The sequence below is a fragment of the Neovison vison genome, chromosome 7 (assembly GCF_020171115.1).
Source record: "Neovison vison isolate M4711 chromosome 7, ASM_NN_V1, whole genome shotgun sequence".
Lineage (NCBI taxonomy): Eukaryota > Metazoa > Chordata > Mammalia > Carnivora > Mustelidae > Neogale > Neogale vison.
In genome coordinates, this window is record NC_058097.1 from 48,784,015 (window position 1) to 48,804,647 (window position 20,633).

The window sequence follows — 20,633 nt, forward strand, 5'->3', positions numbered from 1 at the left end:
GGATGAGGTGCAGAATGATGAACACATTTTGTATGATAGTATGACATTTTGTGAAAAATCATTTCATCCTAAAGGGGTCTTTTCTAAAAACCTTGAGAAGGGAGTTAGCCCATATTCATTTTCCTTGGATACAGGGAAACAGATCATATTTACATAAGGAAAAGAATATGGGGGGAGCAGGGGTCATACAACTGACAAAAAGGATGTTTAGTTCAGCCTGTATGGTTATGACTGGGGAAAGATGGACTCAAAATAGGCGAACACCTAGTTGTAGCAATGTAATTTCATAGGTTAACACCCATAGGCTTGTGAGTATAATCAGTAGTATCATATGGGAATAAAGAGAAATTGGTTACAGGTAAAAACCAAGTGATCTTCAACATAGTGAATAGATCACAATATTTGGTGACAGATCTAACCATCAGAAAAGTTTTCCCCTTTTGCAATGGACTGAAACAAGCAGACTGGAGCATAGCCTAGGGAAAATCAGAAATGAAATCTTTGTGTGCAACTATGTAAGAAAAGTTTCCCTTGCTCAAGCACATGAAAAACTCCTGGAGTATTAGAGGGGTAGTGAGAAAACCAAACCCTGATCCCTGCCCCCTCCAGCCCAATGGTTTATTTTTTGGTTGGGAGATTTTGATAACTGATTCCATGTCCTTACTTGTCATTAGTCTGTTAAGATTTTATTTGTGATTTAGGCTTTGTGGATCGTATATTTCTAGGTATTTTTTAGGTTCTCCAATGCGTTGGACTGTTTAGACTTCTTATGATCTTTTGTATTTCTATGTTATATGTTGTAATGTTTCCTCTTTCATGTGATTAAGTCTTCTTTTTTTTCCCAGTGAAGCTCAGGTTCTGTCAATTACGTTTAGCTGTTCAAAAAGCCAGTCTTGGGGCACCTGGGTGGCTCAGTGGGTTAAGGCCTCCCTTTGGCTCAGGTCATGATCTCAGGGTCCTGGGATCGAGCTCTGCATCGGGCTCTCTGCTCAGCAGGGAGCCTGCTTCCCCCTCTCTCTCTGCCTAATTGTGATGTCTGTCAAATAAATAAATAAAATCTTAAAAAATAATAATAATAAAGAGGACAAGCCAACAAGAAGATAAAGCAATTATAAATATTTGTGCACCCAACACCAGAGCATTTTTTTTCCATAGGAACATTTAAATACATAAAACAGTTAATTACAAAAATAAAGGAACTAATTGATAATACAATTATAGTATGGGACTTTAACACCCTGCTTACATCAATGGACAGATAACCTAAACAGAAAACCAACATGAAAACAGTGGCTTTGAATGACACACTGAAACAGATGGACTTAACAGATGTATTCAGAACATTCCATCCTAAAATGGCAAATACACATTCTTTTTACATGCACACAGAACATTCTCCAGAATAGGTCATATATTGGCCCATAAAACAGCCTCAACAAATTTAAGATCAAATTCATACCATGCGTATTTTCTGAACACAATGCTATGAAACAAAGTCAACCATAAGAAAAAATGTGGGAAGATGACAAATACACAGACGTTAAACAACATGTTACTAAACAATGAATGGATCAACCAGGAAATAAAATAAAAATTTTTTTAAAGTATATGGAAATAAATGAAAATGAAAACACAATGGCCCCAAATCTATGGGATACAGCAAAAGTGGTTCTAAGTGGAGAGTTTATAGAAATACAGTTTAAAATATTTTACTTATTTATTTGACAGAGACAAACAGTGGGAGAGGGAACACAAGCAGGGGGAGTGGGAGAGGGAGAAGCAGGCCTCCCACGGAGCAGGGAGTCTGATGTGGGGCTTGATCCCAGGAATCTGGGATCATGACCTGAGCCGAATCAGATGCTTAATGACTGAGCCACCCAGGTTCCCCAGAAATACAGTTTATAGAAATACAGAAATACAGAAGTACCTCAAGAAGCAAGAAAAATCTGAAATAAAGAACCTAATATTATACCTGAAGGAGCTAGAAAAAGAAAAATAAAACCTAAAACCATCAGAAGAAAGTAAATAGTAAAGATTAGGACAGAAATAAATGATATAGAAACTAAAACAAAACAGATCAATGAGACCAGGAGCTGGTTCTTTGAAAAAAAATCAATAAAATTGATAAACCTCAAAAAAATTGATAAACCTCTAGCCAGACTTACCAAGAAGAGAAAGGACTCAAATAAATAAAATGACAAATGAGAGGGAGAAATAACAACCAACACCATAGAAATACAATTGTAAGTGAATGTTATTAAATACTATATGCCAACAAATTGAACAACTTAGAAGAAATGGATTAATTCCTAGAACATAAACTTCCACAACTGGAGAAAGGAATAAATAAAAAGTGAACAGACTGATAACCAGAAAAGAAACTTAATCAGTAATCATAAAACTCCCAACAAATTAAAGTCCAGGCCAGATGGCTTCACAGATGAATTCTACCAAACATTTAAAGTAGAGTTAATACCTACTCTTCGCAAACTTTTCCAAAAAAAAAAAAAGAAAGAAAGAAAAAAGAAAACTTCCAAATTCAATTTATGAGGCCAGTATTATCATGATACCAAAACCAGATAAAGACACCACTAAAAAAAGAGAACTACAGGCCAATATCCCTGGTGAACACAGATGCAAAAAAATCTAAATAAATACTGACAAACCAAATTCAACCACATTCAAAGAATCATACACCATGATCAAGCAGGATTTACTCCTGGATTGCAAGGGTGGTTCAATATTTGCAAATCAATGTGATACACCACATCAATAAGGGAAAGGTAAGAACCATGATGTAAATGGGGTGTTAAAGTCCTGTACTATAACCGTGTTATCAAAAGTTCCTTTATTTTTATAATTAACTGTTTTATGTATTTAAATGCTTTTTGTGATATTTTGTGTTTTGTGATGAAATTGCTCTGGAGTTAGTAGTGATAGGTTTTACAAAATTGTGAATTCACAAAAAGCCACTTAATTGTACACTGTTAAGGTATCAACTTTATGGCATGTGAATTATATATAAATAAAATGAACAAATGTCTAATATATTTACATTGAATTCAGGAAAACATTCTGACAGTTTGTCTCTGGCCTCAAGACCTTGGAGATATAGGGCCCAAACTCCACTGCAGTACAAGTGATGAGGATAGCAGTTATAATGGCAGGAAAAGAAGATATTTTACATATATATTTTTTTAAGGATATAAATCCTCATAGAAGAATACATTTTTAAAATTGGATGACTTTTTTTTTTGACAGAGATCACGAGTAGGCAGAGAGGCAGGCAGAGAGAGAGAGAGGAGGAAGCAGGCTCCCCAATGAGCAGGGAGCCCAATGAGGGGCTCGATCCCAGGACCCCATGATCATGACCCGAGCCGAAGGCAGAGGCTTTAATCCACTGAGCCACCCACGTGCCCCGAGATTTTACATATTTTGAGATGAAATGAGCACATTTTAACCCAAAATTCCGATGTAACTGGAAGCACTTAGGTCTCCGGCCTTCACATTTCAAGATGTCTGTCAGTTCATCTTGGATCACTGCAGTTATTACTGAACTAAAGATATAAAGGACCCTCTTTCTGTACACTCATAAAGCACTTCCTTTGCACCTCTCATTTTTATGTTGTACAAGTTTCAAAACAACCCTTTTGTCATACAGCCTCTGATTTTTTTTTTACTAAAGGGATGAAATGTAAATAAAATATATAAATTAGTTTAAAAGGTGTGGAGGGAAAAGTGGTAAGGAAAAATTTTATAAGAAAATTAAAGTGAATTTCTAAGACAGTTGAAAAAGAACCATAAACCATAAGGCTTGTTGATGTATTCTCAAATTTAGATTTTTCTAGCCTTTGAAAAATTTCTCTCCTAGTAAAATCCTTAAATCATTATTTATTGTCTGATAAAACTTCTACACATCAATTTTCATGAAACTACCACAAAAATATCACAATTTATCTAAACAGTATTTCACACTTCCCATAACATATTGTATAAAGAATCCTACCTGTGCAGCAGCAAAGGTATTAGCATCAGGAAAAATGGTCTTTCCCAACCAAGGAGTGAGACACTTCAAAAGTAAACGTTCAGTGTTGAATTATTCTAACTTAATTTTTAAAAAAGATTTTATTTATTTAACAGACAAAGATCACAAGTAGACAGAGAGGCAGGCAGAGAGAGGGCAGGGGGAGAAGCAGACTCCGTGCTGAGCAGAGCACCTGATGCAGGGCTCAATCCCGGAACCCTGGGACCATGCCCCAAGCTGAAGGCAGAGGCTTTAACCCACTGAGCCACCCAGGTGCCCCATCTAACTTCATTTTTAAAAAAATTGATTATTAACAGCTTTTAAGTCTCCCACCCTTCCTCCCATTCTACCTCAAACCTATATAGGCTGATGAGAAAGGCTGTGAACTTTTTCTTTGGCACTGGTAGAAAGTTTAGGCCACATTCAGTACCTTCTCCTCAGCTCCACCATAAGAGCCCCATACCAACAAATCTGGACAAGAGGGTCCTTAACATATTAATCATGACTTAGATAATAGTTTTACATCTATTATATGCCACTCATGCTGTCACTCAAATTTATATTATATTGGATTATAATTTCAGTGTTCTTGTTCTTCCAGTAAATTCTGGACATGAATGAGCGTCACCTTATGAAGTCCGCCCTTTTATCTTATTAAATCCTTCCAAGAGATCTTTGTGGTGACATGAAAGGATTATAATTAAAGTATAATATCAGCAGAATTCAAACCTCAGGATGGAAATCACTGATAGCAATTTGGCCTTTTCAAGAAACCTGAAATAAACTATTTAATAAAATGAAGGTAGAGGACCTTTCCACAGGCATCCTTTTAACTTTAACAGCCATTATAGGTATTATTGATTTTTAATCAATTATCAATTATTAACTTTATTTAGAATTAAATTGAATAATCTTTCAGAAGAACTTAAGAGACCATTTTCTCTACTATGAATTATATGTAGCCAATTGTGAGACATGGTTAAACAACTTATCACATTCATTACAGTTTTAAGGCTTCTCTACAATATAAATTCTTTGGTAAATTTTGAGATTAGATCATTGTCTAAGGGTCTTGCCACTTTCAATACATTTGTATGTTTTCTCTCTGATGCGAATTCCCTCATGACCCCTAAAGTAAACATCTGAACATCTGATAAAAATTTAACACATTCATTACATTTATAAGATTTCTCTCCAGTAGGAGATATTATATATGTTTGATCTTTGGATAAAAGCCTGGCCATACCCATTACATTTTTGTGGTTTCTTTCAAAGATGCATATTCTGGTGTCTACTTAACTGTGAGCTCTGGTTACAGGCTTTGCCAAATACATGACTTTTATATGGTTTCTGTTCAGTATGGATTCTTTGATGTTGAGTAAGTCTTGAAAACACATTAAAGGTTTTACTACACACATTGACATTTGTGAGGTTCTCTTCACCACAAATTCTCTGGGAATCCCCAGTGCTTGATCTTTGGATAAAAGCATTTCCACACGGGCGCCTGGGTGGCTCAGTGGGTTAAAGCCTCTGCCTTCAGCTCAGGTCATGATCTCAGGGTCCTGGGATTGAGCCCCACATTGGGCTCTCTGCTCAGCGGAGAGCCTGCTTCCTCTCTCTATGCCTACTTGTGATCTCTGTCAAATGAATGAAATCTTTAAAAAAAAAAAGCATTTCCACATATATTAGGTTTACAATGTTTCTTTTCAGTATGCATTTTCTGATGTCTAGTAAGATTTGCCTTGTCACATTCATTACATTTGTAAGGCTTCTCCCCAGTATGGATTCTTTGATGTCAGGTAAGGCTTAAACACACATTAAAGGCTTTGCCACACTCATTACACTTATAAGGCTTCTCTCCAGTATGAATTATCTGATGTTTGACAAGGTTAGAGGACTGGTCCACATTCCTTACATTTATAAGGCTTTTCTCCACTATGAATTCTCTTATGTTGAGTAAGGCTTGAATGCTCCATGAAGGCTTTGCCACACTCATTACATTTGTAAGGTTTCTCTCCAGTATGAACTCTCTGATGAATTATAAGATTTGAATGTTGACTACAGACCTTGTCACATGCATTATATTTATATGGTTTCTCTCCAATATGGATTCTCTGGTGTCTAGTGAGATGTGAGATCCGGTTAAAGGATTTGTCACACTGATTACATTTGTAAGGTCTCTGCCCAGAATGATTGGTGAGATTTGAGCTTCCTCTAAAAGTCTTCCCACAATGATTACATTTATAAGGTTTCTTTCCAGTATGAATTCTCCTATATTGAGTAAGGCTTGAATCCTCAGAAAAGACTTTGCCACATTCATTACATTTGTAAGGTTTCTCTCCAGTATGAATTTTCTGATGCCATGCAAGATTTAAACTTTGCCTACAACCCTTGCCACATATATTACACGTATATGGTTTTTCACTGGTATGGATTCTCTGATGCCTAGTCAGTTTTGCAAATTGGGAAAAGGCTTTGCCACACTCATTACATTTGTAAGCCCTCTGCCCAAAATGAATTCTCTCATGACTAGTGAGGTCTGAGCTTTCTCTAAAGGCCTTCCTACAATCATTACATTTGTGAGGCTTTTCACTAATAGGTGTTTTTTGATGTATAAGTAATGAAGGAAGTATGAAAAGTTTCCCAGATTTATTACAAATATTCATATCAATGCTAGTAGGAATTCTTTGAAGTGGTAAAGCAAAACTACTGTTGATCAAATCCTCAACTTGATTACATTCATAAATTTTCTCTTCAGTTTGAAACTTCTAGAAGTCAGCCAGATGTGACTGAAACTTTATTAATCCAATCCCATTTTCAAAACATTTTATATACTTATTTCCTGCACAGGTTATGTTATTTTTTAGTTTTAACAAATACTTTTATATGATTTCTCATGCTTGTAATATTGATAAGTACTTTTTCTTACAGAAACACTCTGCTTTAGAGGGAAATCATTCCAGGGTTTGGTGTAGTGCTGATCTCTTTTACCACTGAAATTTTGGTTATGGGCTGTGGTTACTTCTTTGTAATTTGTTCCATCATATGTATACTGACTTTCAAACTCATGCATATTTTTCAGAACTTCTCTGAAACCCAAATACTTGATGTCATTTCTTTTGTGTCTTTCCAACATCAATGTCTGGAATAATTCCTCTTTGTTAATACCCTCTTTTGGTGATAATTCCTTAATCATACTTCTAACAGCGATATCTGAAAGATATAAAGAACCATAGATTCCCTATTAATAGAGTTATAAAGTGAATATTTTACCTTGAAAACATAATATTAGGCCAAAAGTAATGCTGATATAGTTATAAAACTTCTCAACCACAGTACGCAAATATTTAGGAATAAAGGGAATTGGATTCCTCAATAAACAAAGGGTGTTTGTTTACACATCTGTGTTTACACACAGATAAAATTATTTTCAGGAAAGCCCAGTTCTAACACCCTATGAGCAAACCTATAGCACCCTATGAGTGTATTATGTAAATACACTCAGAGTATTTACATAAGCCTTAAACCAAGTGGTATCTTTCTGTTGCCACCCCAAAGAATTCACCAATTGGCATGGACATTAGGGTGTTTCATATTTGAAGGAAAGCAATATTATATTAATGTATATACACATACCTAATTATATAGGTACAATTATAAAGGCTAAAGCAGAGGACTATAGACCAAAATGGTAAATACTATCTTAACAACCTATCTAACAAAAAAATGGCAATTCACAATTAAAAAATAAAAATAGCACTGAGAAAATAAGAAGAACTTGATAAAACACCATTGTAAGAATAACAAAATACTGTTCTGAAGTTCTATAATAAAACCCTCTATATTCATGCAGAATAGGCATTTCACAACATTAACCATTGGTGCACGACAGTCATAATACACAAAAGATATTTAAAAACAATTATCTATAAATCATAATAAAATGAATAAACACTTTAGAAATCCACAGTAAATCCAGAAGATAAATAAGAAGCCAAAACAATTAAAAACCATTATAATCTGTGGCATTCTAAAGACTTCTTCCTTCAAAACAAAGTACAGAGCTCCTACTCCAGAAGGAATACATAACATGAACATTGAAACCTATGTTAAGAACCACTGACTTGGGGCGCCTGGGTGGCTCAGTGCGTTAAAGCCTCTGTCTTTGGCTTGGGTCATGATCCCAGGGTCATGGGATCAAGCCCCACACCAGGCTCTCTGCTTGGTGGGGAGCCTATCTCCCCATCTCTGCCTGCTCTCTGCCTATTCGTCATCTCTGTCAAATAAATAAATAAATAAAATCTTAAAAAAAAGATAACCACTGACTTTTTAAATATCTGGTGCAGGTAAATACATAATATTTTAAGATGAAGAATTTGGGAAGGCAATCAGAATTCCGAATTATGATTTCATACCTGCAGTTAACTACCAATCAACAGAGCTATTTCCAAACTGTGAAGCAGCCTTTAATAACGTGATTCTGTAGTCACAGAATACACGTACTGCGGAGTATGTGCTTTGAAATTTTACTAAGGCAGAAAACACTGAGATGAAACCAATCACAAAATGAATACAAATACAATATACTGTGGGCAAAGGCCAATTACATATTAAACATAGGAGGAGGTCAAGAAATATTAGGAAAGAAAGGTAAATTTCCAGTCCTTACTGTATGTTATACAACATTCAAAATCTTTCTTTCTAACAGCATGAACATATTTAAAATATTTTAGAGATACGTTATCATAGTATTTCAGATTAAAACAACTGGCCTGGGGAGGCCTGGGTGGCCCAGTTGGTTAAGCTGCTGCCTTCTGCTCAGGTCATGATCCCAGCGTCCTGGGATCGAGTCCTGCATCAGGCTCCTTACCCCACAGGGAGCCTGCTTCTCTCTCTGCCTCTGCCTGCCACTCTGCCTGCTTCTGTGCTCTCTCTGATAAATAAATAAATAAATAAAATTATTATTTATAAAAATTTATAAATAAAAATAAAATAATTAAAAAAAAAACAGGCCCATCATGTTTATGTATCCAACACTAATTCACATGGGAAAAAAAATGTGAGAGCTAAAATCTGAATCTAGGCCTGCAGGCTCAGACCACATGTCCTTGAGCACTAAACAGTTTATTACTGCCCACTCAGGAAGTGAGCACAAGGCCATAGCAAACCCCACCAGTATACAGGGAAATGCTTCAAGAAAGGCACAGGAATTGAGTTGTATTACTAATACTGTTACGGACTCATCCCACCTGGATAAGAGCATCTCAATCATCACTTCCTGAATGTGTTGATTCAAACAGTGACCAGGCATGTTGCTATGCTGAACTAGCTTTCCTCTGGGAGAGTAGGGATCTTTATACAATGTGGAATGGGTAAGGACAGGGAATGCTGAGGAGACTTGGGTGTCCAGGGGCTCAAAATTAATCTGCTAAGGAAAAAACAGTGTTCCTCATCCAGATCCATGAATCAATGAACAGGGGAGATCAATGAACAGGGGAGAATGGAAGAGATGAAGAAGGCAACTGGCATGATACAGTGGAAGGAATACAGGTTTAGCTCTATTCTAATATTTGCCCTGAAATTTCTCAAAAGGAATATCCATTGCTTTCTATTTATAAGCATTTACTCAAGAGAGCCCTACATATAGACATGTACAAAAATGCTCTTAGAAGGCATCAAAAGCAAAATTCTGGACATTGCCATCAAGGGCAGAATGGATGAACTCACTCTACACAGGCAGATGCCATGAAAGTGTGTCAGAATTCAACAATGGAGAGTGATATGTGTGCAAGATGGTTGCAAATACTAATACTGGTTACAAATACTAATACTAATATTAATACTGAGTCCGTGGTGGGGACGACAGAGTTAGCAGGTTTTGTCAAGGTCTGAACTTTGGGGGAGATGTGGATAGATTAGCTAAAAGGAACATACCAACCAAATTATTACTTACTTAATATGTTTTATAAATAGAAACTTACCAATTTGGCATGCTAACTTTTTTGAGACTGAGTTTCCTTGTTATATAAAAACCATAGTACTTCTTTGGGTGCCTGGGGGGCACAGCTGGTTAAGCATCCCACTCTTGGTTTCGGCTCTGGTCATGATCACAGGGTCCTGGGACTGAGCCCCATGTTGGACTCCATGCTCAGTGCAGAGACTGCTTGAGATTCTCCCTCTCCCTCCGCCCCTCCTGCTCATGCTCTCTCATCCTCTTTCTCTTTCTCTTTCAAATAAATAAATCTTTTTTAAAAAGATTTTATTTATTTATTTGACAGACATAGATCACAAGTATGCAGAGAGGCAGGCAGAGGGATAGAGGGAAGCAGGCTTTCCACTGAGCAGAGAGCTCAATGTGGGGCTCAATCCCAGGACCCTGGGATCATGACCTGAGCCGAAGGCAGACGCTTTAACCCACTGAGCCACCCAGGTGCCCCAGAATAAAACATTTTGTACCAAAATACGAAAATCAGTAAAATTCAAATAAAATCCAAGAAATTATATTTAGAAAACTTAAAATATACTACAGAAAAAGCAAGGTATCCTATTTAACAATTATGGCAAATCAATTTAATGATTTCTGGCATGAATATAGTAATTCAATAAAAAAAATTTTCTCAAGATGCCCAATTTTACAAATCCAACTTGAGAAGAAGGTATTTTAGTAATAGGTAAGTCAGGTGAAATAGAAATAAAGGGACTAAGATAATATTTTCATAAAGTTCAGGAATTTGAGTAGGTTTGGGGGAAACTGCTGCTGAGCCATAACCCTCAGCACTCAAGAAGCAAATCTTGAGTTGTTTTTTTTTAATTAACATACAATGTAATGTAGTATATATTTTAAAATATATGTTCTCCTTGGGATAAGTTTGTACATCTATGATTGCTGGCTCAAAGGGAATGATCATTAGCTATTTGATCAACACTGCCACACTGTCTTTGAGAGACTCTGTGATACTTTAAAAGAACAGAAAGAAAACTACAATCACTCATCAGTCAGACTTCCCTGATACTTCCTATCTCAGCCTCCCTAGGACTTGCTGACCACCCCATTCAGTGGCTTAACTGGGCAATTCTGTAAGTGGCAGGACAGCACTGTAATACAGTAATCAAAATGTTCTTCTCCAAAAATGCTGTTACCCAATAAAACCCCTCTGTGGATAAGTCCACCAGAAGTTGGCCATCATCTAAAAGTGGGTTATCAGAGCAGAAAAAGAGGATTATTCCAGACCCTAGGAAAAGATGTTTCACAAGCCAAACTGCACAGACTTAAGAAAATACAAAATCTGGACAAGCCAAGTATTGTCTGCATTACTAGCCCAGGCAGAGCGCAGGAAGGAGAATAAGGCAAGATAAGAGATGTAAAGCAAGGGAGTTCGATTTTGCAGAGTCTTTGAGAAGACAAGAGAAGCTGCCCATGTAGGACTGGGTTTCAAAGAGAATCTCTGTCTACTGTCTGCATAGTACTGCTGACAAATCATCTCAGAACCCACCCCATTGCCTGGATATACTCTTGATGTGTGGCAAGAGCAGGCCTGAAAAAATGACCAGGAAGCCCTGAGACCATCCCATGCAGCGCTGGGGCCCCAAGTGCCATGGAGGAGCAGCCAATGTTTTCTTATCTCTGAAACACAGGAACAGAGGATGAGACCTGGACAGGTCCTGGAGTCAGATCTATGGAGGAACTGACAGATCAGATGGAATCAGCTGGCATCAAGTATGGAGGGAGAGACCAGAGATAAAGAGGACCCCTACAAAACAGCCCTTCTCATCCCTCTCAAAGGCAAGGGACCAAAAAGGTCACAGCAGCCAGGTAAGAGTGTCACAGGTCATGATAAAGACTGCCATTGTCTCTGCATCAGCTGGAATGTCATGTCTGCAGAACAGAGAAATGGGGGAGAGTTCCTTTGAGGGCTCACAAGTACTCTTCTTTTCTCACAGACCTCTCCTCTTTGAGGAAAGTTTCCCAAACAATATTTAATGAAGCAGTTGCATCTCTGGCCACCTCAGCTGCTACCAGTGTTGGCATCTTCGGTATAGTCCCACCCACTTGGTTTTTTCACTATTTTCAGTTCGCCCTCCACAGCCCTTGGCTCTGTCCCTTGCTCCAAAATAGAGATACTATTTGGGTCAGAGAGTCCTGCTGATAAGAAAGGAGAACTACGTGCTGGGGCTTTTCTAGAACATAATCCCAACCCCTTGTTCAGCTGAGGACAGAAGATGTTACAGATGCGTCTACACTGCTTTTGTTCCCTGACTGGCTTAGGAAATATTTTACCTTTATAGACATCTAGCTGTCTTCTGAGAATTACTGACTCAAACGCACGGGAGTAAAACCAGAGAATCCAATATTTTAAAATTTTGCTACAAGGTTTTATGATTACTCAAGTGGTAAAAGCAGCACTGATCTAGTGAGGAGTGGGCAGATCATCTGAAGGAAGGAGGAGATGAACGTCCAGGTGCCTTCTCATGAAGCTTTCAATTCAGAGTCGATATAGCATCAGTCTCAGTCTAGCAGGGCAGGGGCCCCACAAGAAAGTCACTAGGGCAGATCTCGACATCTAGAGGGACATTATCCTCACCGAGGAGACCAGATTCCTATAGTTCTCCAACATCACATCCTTGTACAAGGCCCTCTGAGCAGGGTCCAGACACTCCCACTCCTCCAGAGAGAATTCTATGACCACATCCCTGAAGGTCAACAGCACCTGTAATGAAAAACACATTACACTAAGAGACCATGGGGAGAGTTCTTATCTTCACACAGATTATAGGAGAGAAGTGTAAAGACTGATTTGGCTGTAGTGACAAATCAGTGTAAGATAATTTTGTTATTGTACTTCTCAACCAGAGGACATAAAGCCACAAAATCATTGTGCACTCCACAATTTTGTGAACAACAAAATATACAAATAAAATGTATCACAAGATGGACTACATAGAAGGGCTAGATAGCACATTTGACACACCAGTTGTTTCTTTGAGGAGCTACACTATGAGTAGTGTCTTTTTTAAATTACTTTTATTAACATATAATGTATTATTTGCCCCAGGAGTACAGGTCTGTGAATCATCAGGCTTACACACTTCACAGCACTCACCATAGCACATACTCTCCCCAATGTCCATCACCCAACCACCCTATCCCTAACCCCCAGCAACCCTCAGTTTTTTTTGTGAGATTAAGAGACTCTTATGGTTTGTCTCCCTCCCGATCCCATCTTGTTTCATTTTTCCTTCCCTACCCCCCAAACCTCCCACTCTGCCTCTCAACTTCCTCATATCAGGGAGATCATATGATAATTGTCTTTCTCTGATTGATTTATTTCGCTCAGCATAATACCCTCTAGTTCCATCCATGTTGTTGCAAATGGCAAGATTCCATTTCTTTTGATGGCTGCATAGTATTCCATTGTATATATATATATAGCACATCTTCTTTATCCATTCATCTGTTGATGGACATCTACTCTCTTTCCATAGTTTGGCTATTGTGGACCTTGCTGCTATAAACATTCGGGTGCACGTGCCCCTTTGGATCACTATATTTGTATCTTTAGGGTAAATACCCAGTAGTGCAATTGCTGGGTCATAGGGTAGATCTATTTTCAACTTTTTGAGGAACCTCCATGCTGTTTTCCAGAATGGCTGCACCAGTTTGCATTCCTACCAACAGTGTAGGAGGGTTCCCCTTCCTCCGCATCCGATGAGTAGTGTCTTTAAAGATTACAAAGTTCACAGTGCCTTTTAAGAAAGTTTAAAATGCAAGAACGTGATGATGATGATTATAATGGCAGAAACAAACGTTTTTTAAACATTTATGATGTACTAAACATTACTCAAATGGGTATTATTTTGTGTAATAACATTAGGGAAATATCTATGACCACTTTATAGAAAAAGCAACTGTCACAGAAACTCTAAGAAACTAGCCTTGGGTCAGATAACTAAGAAATGGCAAAGCTGGCACCTGAACCAGGTGTTCGGAATTTAGAGTTGAACCTGAGAATCACACAGGTAAGTAACAGATAGTGTTGCAAGTACATGGATAGCGGGTTTCCTAAGTGAGAAAAGATAAAACAAGTTCCAAGTTAAAAACACAGACCTGCAGAAAATGTCATTTTATATGTACACACATAATATGATGTTACTATTGTTACCACTATTTTTTTTTCAAGATTTTATTTATTTATTTGACAGACAGAGATCACAAGTAGGTAGAGAGGCAGGCAGAGAGAGAGGAGGAAGCAGGCCCCCTGCAGCGCAGAGAGCCTGATGCGGGGCTCGATCCCAGAATCCTGGGATCATGACCCGAGCCGAAGGCAGAGGCTTTAACCCACTGAACCACCCAGACGCCCCAGTAATTGCATTCTTAAAAGACACACACTTAATCTTCCACAGAACAGGCAACAGTGATTACAGAGTTGATGAGTGATGATGGAGGGCATGACAGGGAAGGAGATGTTTACTTCTTTGTCCAAAATCTGCAACACTGCTTGGGGTTTTACCTCAAAACAAGGATATAGGGCATGTGATGTTTAAAACAAAAGAAATGTAACATTTTAGTAACAATTGGTTATAACAAAGACTAAGTTTTTGCTCCAATGTAATGGCTGAAACATTTTTAGCTAAAACACCAGCTACACAAAAGTTCCTTAATGAGCAAGGGTTTCATGTGATGGATATGCTTTGAGTGATGTTAAAGAACTTAACTGTTAAAATAAATTATACAATAAAACATCCTTTATCATTGGTAAGTTTCAGAACTTTCAACTCTAACCCAAATAATTAATATTTTAGAACTAGAAACATGCTGATTCACTTGTTTAGCATCAAATGCTTTGTAAAATCAGGGACAACAGGTTTTTCCCCTTCTCAGTCTTATTCTCCAGCTGTTCCTGCATATTAATATGGCACATAAATGTATAGGTCATTTTTTTCTTTTTCAAATTTGTACTTAAGTTCTAGTTAGTTTACGTGCAGTGTAATATTTTTTCCAGGAGCAGAGTTTAACCATTTATCACTTACATGTAACACCCCAAGCGCAACAGGACAAGTGCTCTCCTTAATGCCCATCTCCCCATCACCTACCTACCTCTTTCCATCACCCCTATGTTTGTTCTCTATCGTTAAGAGTCTCTTATGGTTTGCTTCCCTCTTTTTCCTCCTTCCCCTATGTTCATCTGTTTTGTTTCTTAAATTGCAAATATCCAGGAAATCATATATTTGTCTTTCTCTGCCTGACTTATTTTGCTGAATGACTTTTTTTAAGATTGTATTTATTTATTCGACACAGAGAGAGCGAGAGAGCACAAGCAGGAGGAGCAGCAGAGGGAAGGGGAGAACCAGCTCCCCTATCCCCACAGCAAAGAACCCCATTCCAGACTCTATCCCAGGATCTTGGGACCATGACCTGAGCCGAAGGCAGAGGCTTAACTGACTGAGCCACCCTGGGGCCCCTTAATGCAGTGCTTCTTGATGCTACTCTACATGGAACTGACAGTGCATTCATACGCAACTCCTAAAATAGTCCCCTTTGCCAACCGCACTGACACCAAAGCCCCACTCCCAGTTCCTGATTCACACCTGAGTATGAAACCCTCCCCCTGATGATCCCCCAATAGGGTCTCTTCATAGGTTCCTGTCTCTAGGTCCTGATGAGATGGAATGTAAGTGGAGATGAGAGGTAAGGAGGCAAGGCTGGGGTGAGTTCGAGCAAACGTTAGGCAGGTCCCTTGAGAGTACATTACCAAATCTAGAAAAACCAGCATTTTAGGAAAGACAGAAGAAACAATCAAGAATATGAATTTTACCTGGGCATGAGTCATTCCTGCCTCCTCTTCCTTTCCTCTTCCTCTGGACTTGTTTCTCAGATAAGATCAGTCTTGACAAGTGGACCCTGAAAAAACACAGGCTTCTTAATGCCTAGAACGCACACACCCCCTTCCTGTGACAATCACGCACACGGGGAGGACCTCGTAAGTAAGACAGTCCTCGGCCGCCCGCTGCCCAGGAGGGGCTAGTGAACACAGAGACAAGCCAGTGAGGCGATTTCTCCCCTTTTCTTCCCATCTCACTGCCCCTCTGTGAAGCCCACGTGTTCTGCGGCTGCGGCAGCCCGGACCGGGGCACAGAATAGAGCCCCACCTTCCCGCATCCGGGACGGGGGCAGGGCAGGACAGGACAGTGGAGCGCCCGAAGCGGCGTCTCCACGAATCCAGGGGCTGAAAGCGGACACAGACGCCGCGCCCCGGAGCTACCGGGCCTGGGACGTCTCACGACCACGCTGGGACTCATGTTGGCCCGAAAGGCGAGAACATCAGTTGTAACCTCCAGAGAACCCGGGGATGGAAGACTGGAGGCCGTGAGGCAGCAAACCACTGGTGTGAGACTGAACATCCGAAATCCACTCACCCGAGCGTTTCTGTCACTCAGCCCATTCACTTCCGGGTCTGCAGGCAACTACGCATGCGCAGACAGGAGAGGCGGTTACAGGGGCAGGACTTGGGCAGGGCGGGGACCTCAGGGAAAACGGCAATTCTGTGTGTAGCAACTCTGTAGTTTTGTCACCAACTATTCCAGAACAATATGCCCGATCCTTTTGCTTTGTGATGTTTTTGCTGTCCTATTTTTGTCCATGCTTTTGCCAAACACATAAATAAGAATTATGATGTTTACCACCAGCATTTGCAACTTCTAGCATAGGGTGACCAAAAAGCCAATGAACTTGGAAGTTTTTGTTTTAAGCTCTGTCTGCTCTGAGTTCCTGAGGCTGATGGTCTGGAAGATACCCAAAAGGCAGTGGTGCCGATGGACACCCTCCTGGCAACTGTAAACACACTGAGCAAGTTTACCTCCAAAATAACGGGGTGTGTGTGTGCTTTAATCCAAAACCTCCACTGTATGGGGGATTCCTTTAGAAAGAATAAACAAGGAATTGACGAAGTCAGGTGCTTGAGAATCAGATCTATAGACCTTAACACCGAAGGGTATATGTAGTGGTAAAAAAGTGGTAAAGAATTAAGAAATTCCCCAGGAATCCAACCACAGTCTGTGATGAGACGATCACCACTGTTGCCAAATTCTTAGTAGCCATTCTGTCATTTCCCACTAAATAATTTTTATATTCAGAGTCCTTTCTTGAGACTGGAAGTTTAGGTTATTATTATCATGGCAACTGAAATCCTATATTCTTCACTTAGAATTTTTTCCCACACATATAAATTTACCAAGATTTATCTCCTGTTCTCATGAGACTTTTCTAGGTTTATACAGTCTATCCAAGGAGAACCTCTTTCCCACATGTGAGCACTCAATCACCTGGATTCTTGATAAGCCCCCTTCCCTTACAGACCATTACTCAAACTGAAAGAGAAAATACTCACCTGATTTTTCCTTCTGTTATGGCCACCTCTGCCAAGATCACTCACTGGAGATACTCAGCTTAACTGTCAGGGGAGAGCTAGCAGTCAGTTAAATTTAAGATACATGCAACAGCTGGAATGCTGTAGCAGGATGGAGGTTACTTGCTTCTGGAGGGAAGCCCTAGGGGAGGAGATACAGAAAGACAAAATATCATTAACACCCCTCTCTCCTCATACGTCCTGGGGCTAAGGTATTCCTTAAAAATAAAAAAAAAAGTACCAGTTTTTTGCTTTTCCTTTGCCTGCAAAGAATCAATGTGCCCCATTACAAGATCTACAGTTTCACTTTTTTCCCAGTCATCACTTATTTCTACCCAAACATTTCATCCCAGAGATTCAGGTATAAAGGAGACAAACTCTTCTCTATAAATGTAACCAGATTTACATTTGGGTCTCATAACCCTATTTGGGCTGGGCTATCACTTGGAGGTGTACAAACAGTGCTGGCCTGGGGTGGCCACTAAGGAAGGAAAGCCACATTCTGCCAAGGAATGGTTGATATGGAATTCAGATTTGGAACATAGTTCCATATAATCCCCACTACTCCTCTCATCCTTTTCCTGGAAGCAGCTGAGAGAAATTATAATCCCTTTTTTATTTATTTGTCAGAGAGAGTGAGCACAGGCAGACAGAGAGGCATGGAGAGGCAAAGGGAGAAGCAAGCTCCCTGCTGAGCAAGGAGCCTGATGTGGGACTCTTCCCCAGGACCCTGGGACCATGACCCGAGCCGAAGGCAGTGGCTTAACCAACTGAGCCACCCAGGCATCCCATGATAATCCCTTTTTGAAGGAAAGTCACATCCAATCACCAAATTGCCTTACCATGTTGGGCCAGGAGGAAGTAAAGGAAGTAAATAGTTTTTGTGACAAAAGGCATAACATAGGTCAAGTTGTAAATGGACTGGAAAGTCTAAAAGGTGGTGCAGATTCATTTTAAAGGCCAGAATGGTGTGGCCAGAGTCAACCTATATGAATGTGTCATCAGTGGTGAAGCATGCCCAATAAACTGGAGAGGCAGGTCAAAGGTGCAATGGAGTCATTCTGCGAGGAGTGAGCATGAGGCTCCCAAACTATGAGACAAACACATCATCTTTCTCCTGCAGCCACAACCCTGGCATATACTGATAGCCTCTACATCAACACAGAACCAGACTTGATCAGCACCTTGACAGTGGTCAGTACCCTCAGAGAAAAAGTCCTTACCATGTTCTTACCAGACAACAGACCAATAGCTGAGGTTTATTTCTATTTTGCAGCCACAAAGAAGGTGTCCTTAATCAAACTGCCTGTAGTGCCCAACATGGAAAACTAAATCGCTAGAACATGGGCAACAACCCAAAACACTGAGTTCTGAGCTCTGAGTGGAATGATTATACTGCTTTCAGGTTTGCATGGCTGGCTCTGAAGCCAAACAGCCACAGCAACCCAGTGGACACCATTAGGTGTCAGCTCCTGTGACCCATCACTGAACCAGGACAGACATTTAGAAGACACTTGGTGAATCAGAGACCCTAGAGCCAGCAAGATTTGTTTCAGGCACAGGAAGGGGACATAAAATGTCCACCGAACACAGCTCCTGACTTTTCTTGGGAGAATTTGCTTGGGAGAGTTGGGAGAGTTGGATTTCCTTGTAAATGTACTATATCCAAATAAACTAATAAATGTAAGTAAACTTTTTCTGAGTTCTGTGAGCTGCTCTAGAAAATTAATTGAATTCAAGAAATAGGGTCATCAGAACCTCCTATCTTTAGCTAATCAGTAAGAAGCACAGGTTGATAATGTGGGCTTACTACTGGCATCTGAAGGGAGAGACAAAGGCAGTCTTGTGGGACTGAGGCCTTAACCTATAGAATTTGATGCTGTTTCTAGGCATTAGAATTGCTGAGTTGTAGGACACACTGCTCGTGTCTTGTTGGTGTGGGGGACCCTCCTCACCACCATGATGGAATTTGGTGCTCAGACTCCTTTTTAAGGATCCATACCTAAATAGTATATATTTCCATGTCTAATTATTTTCGGGTTTTATCTGACTTCTTTCACTCAACATTAGGTTCATGGGAATCATCCCATGTTGTTGAATACAAATGAATTTCATTTGTTTTTATTACTGTAGAAGTATCCCATTCTATGCGTAAATTACAGTTGTAAGCCATACCTACTAAGTTCACCTACCCCAAAATGAAAATATTGGGCTGGGGAAATCCAAGTTCTCTGTGGGTAAGCTTTCAGTTTTAATCAGAGCTCTGTAGCAACTGAATAGCCTCTTTTAGAATCCACAACACTGTTAGTTTTGCCAGGGGAGTTTTGAGTTTAAGACCCCAAGGGGAGCCTTCAGGTGGAGGCTTTCTCCCTTTGCCAGAGGCTCCAAATGACAAAATCACCAAGTTTTCTTTAATCACTGGAAGAATCAAGTGTTGTAAGTCTGCTCACATAGTTCCAACAAACCTTAATTGGAAAACAGGACTCTAATTATTTTCGGGTTTTATCAGCCATCCCTAGTGTCATAAATGTAATACGGACAACTCAGTGCTACTGACACTTAGACTTGTTACTTGCCAACAAACAGACCATCTGTAGAGTGAACATTTGGATACCAGAGGGTAGAGACACTCATGCTAGATTCCAACCTGCCCACAGGGTGGCAAATGGCAGTGGAGTGTGACTCCTGAACACTTTGGAACTGAATCCGAGCCCCTCTGCCCAATGCACAGCAAAACCTCTCACTGAGACATCAGGGGTGTAAGGAAAGGTTCATTCAAGAGGCAGCCAACTGGGGCACCTGGGCGGCAGAGGGTTAAGCCTCTGCCTTTGGCTCAGGTCATGGTCTCAGGGTCCTGGGATCAAGCCCAGAATCGGGCTCTCTGCTCAGCCAGAAGCCTTCTTCCCCCTTTCTCTCTGCCTGTCTCTCTGCCCACTTGTGATCTCTCTCTCTCTCTCTCTCTGTTAAATAAATAAATAAAATCTTAAAACAAACAAACAAACAAAAAGAGGCAGCCAGACAAGGAAACAGGAGGGCAAGCCTCAAATCCACCTCCCCAAAGTGGGTAAGAACAGTTTTGTTTTGTTTTAATAATCATAGGGGTTAAGATTATATACATATTAATGAAAAGGGCAGGGAAACATAAGACTGTTCAAGAGGAAAGATGGAGCTTGAATGTTGAACAAATATATATGTGACACACATCC

General features: G+C 39.8%; 2 protein-coding genes across 4 annotated transcripts; both read right to left on the reverse strand.

Moving 5' to 3' along the window:
- Window positions 1-5,627: 5,627 nt before the first annotated feature.
- On the reverse strand, window positions 5,628-6,696 carry LOC122911734 (zinc finger protein 665-like). The gene has a single exon (XM_044256725.1). It carries the CDS (start codon window positions 6,688-6,690, stop codon window positions 5,914-5,916), a length of 777 nt encoding a protein of 258 aa, XP_044112660.1. The 5' UTR covers window positions 6,691-6,696; the 3' UTR covers window positions 5,628-5,913.
- Window positions 6,657-16,479, reverse strand: LOC122911746 (zinc finger protein 679-like). Of its 3 annotated transcripts, none has more exons than XM_044256741.1 (4): window positions 16,439-16,479; window positions 15,838-15,923; window positions 12,607-12,732; window positions 6,657-7,237 (listed from the first exon to the last, which is right to left on the reverse strand). In XM_044256741.1, exons 2-4 carry the CDS (start codon window positions 15,850-15,852, stop codon window positions 7,217-7,219), a joined length of 162 nt encoding a protein of 53 aa, XP_044112676.1. In that variant the 5' UTR covers window positions 15,853-15,923; window positions 16,439-16,479; the 3' UTR covers window positions 6,657-7,216. The 3 variants fall into 3 exon arrangements, with proteins under 3 accessions (XP_044112676.1, XP_044112677.1, XP_044112678.1); XM_044256742.1 differs by lacking the exon at window positions 16,439-16,479 and adding an exon at window positions 16,355-16,427; XM_044256743.1 differs by lacking the exon at window positions 16,439-16,479 and adding an exon at window positions 16,285-16,419.
- Window positions 16,480-20,633: the final 4,154 nt, after the last annotated feature.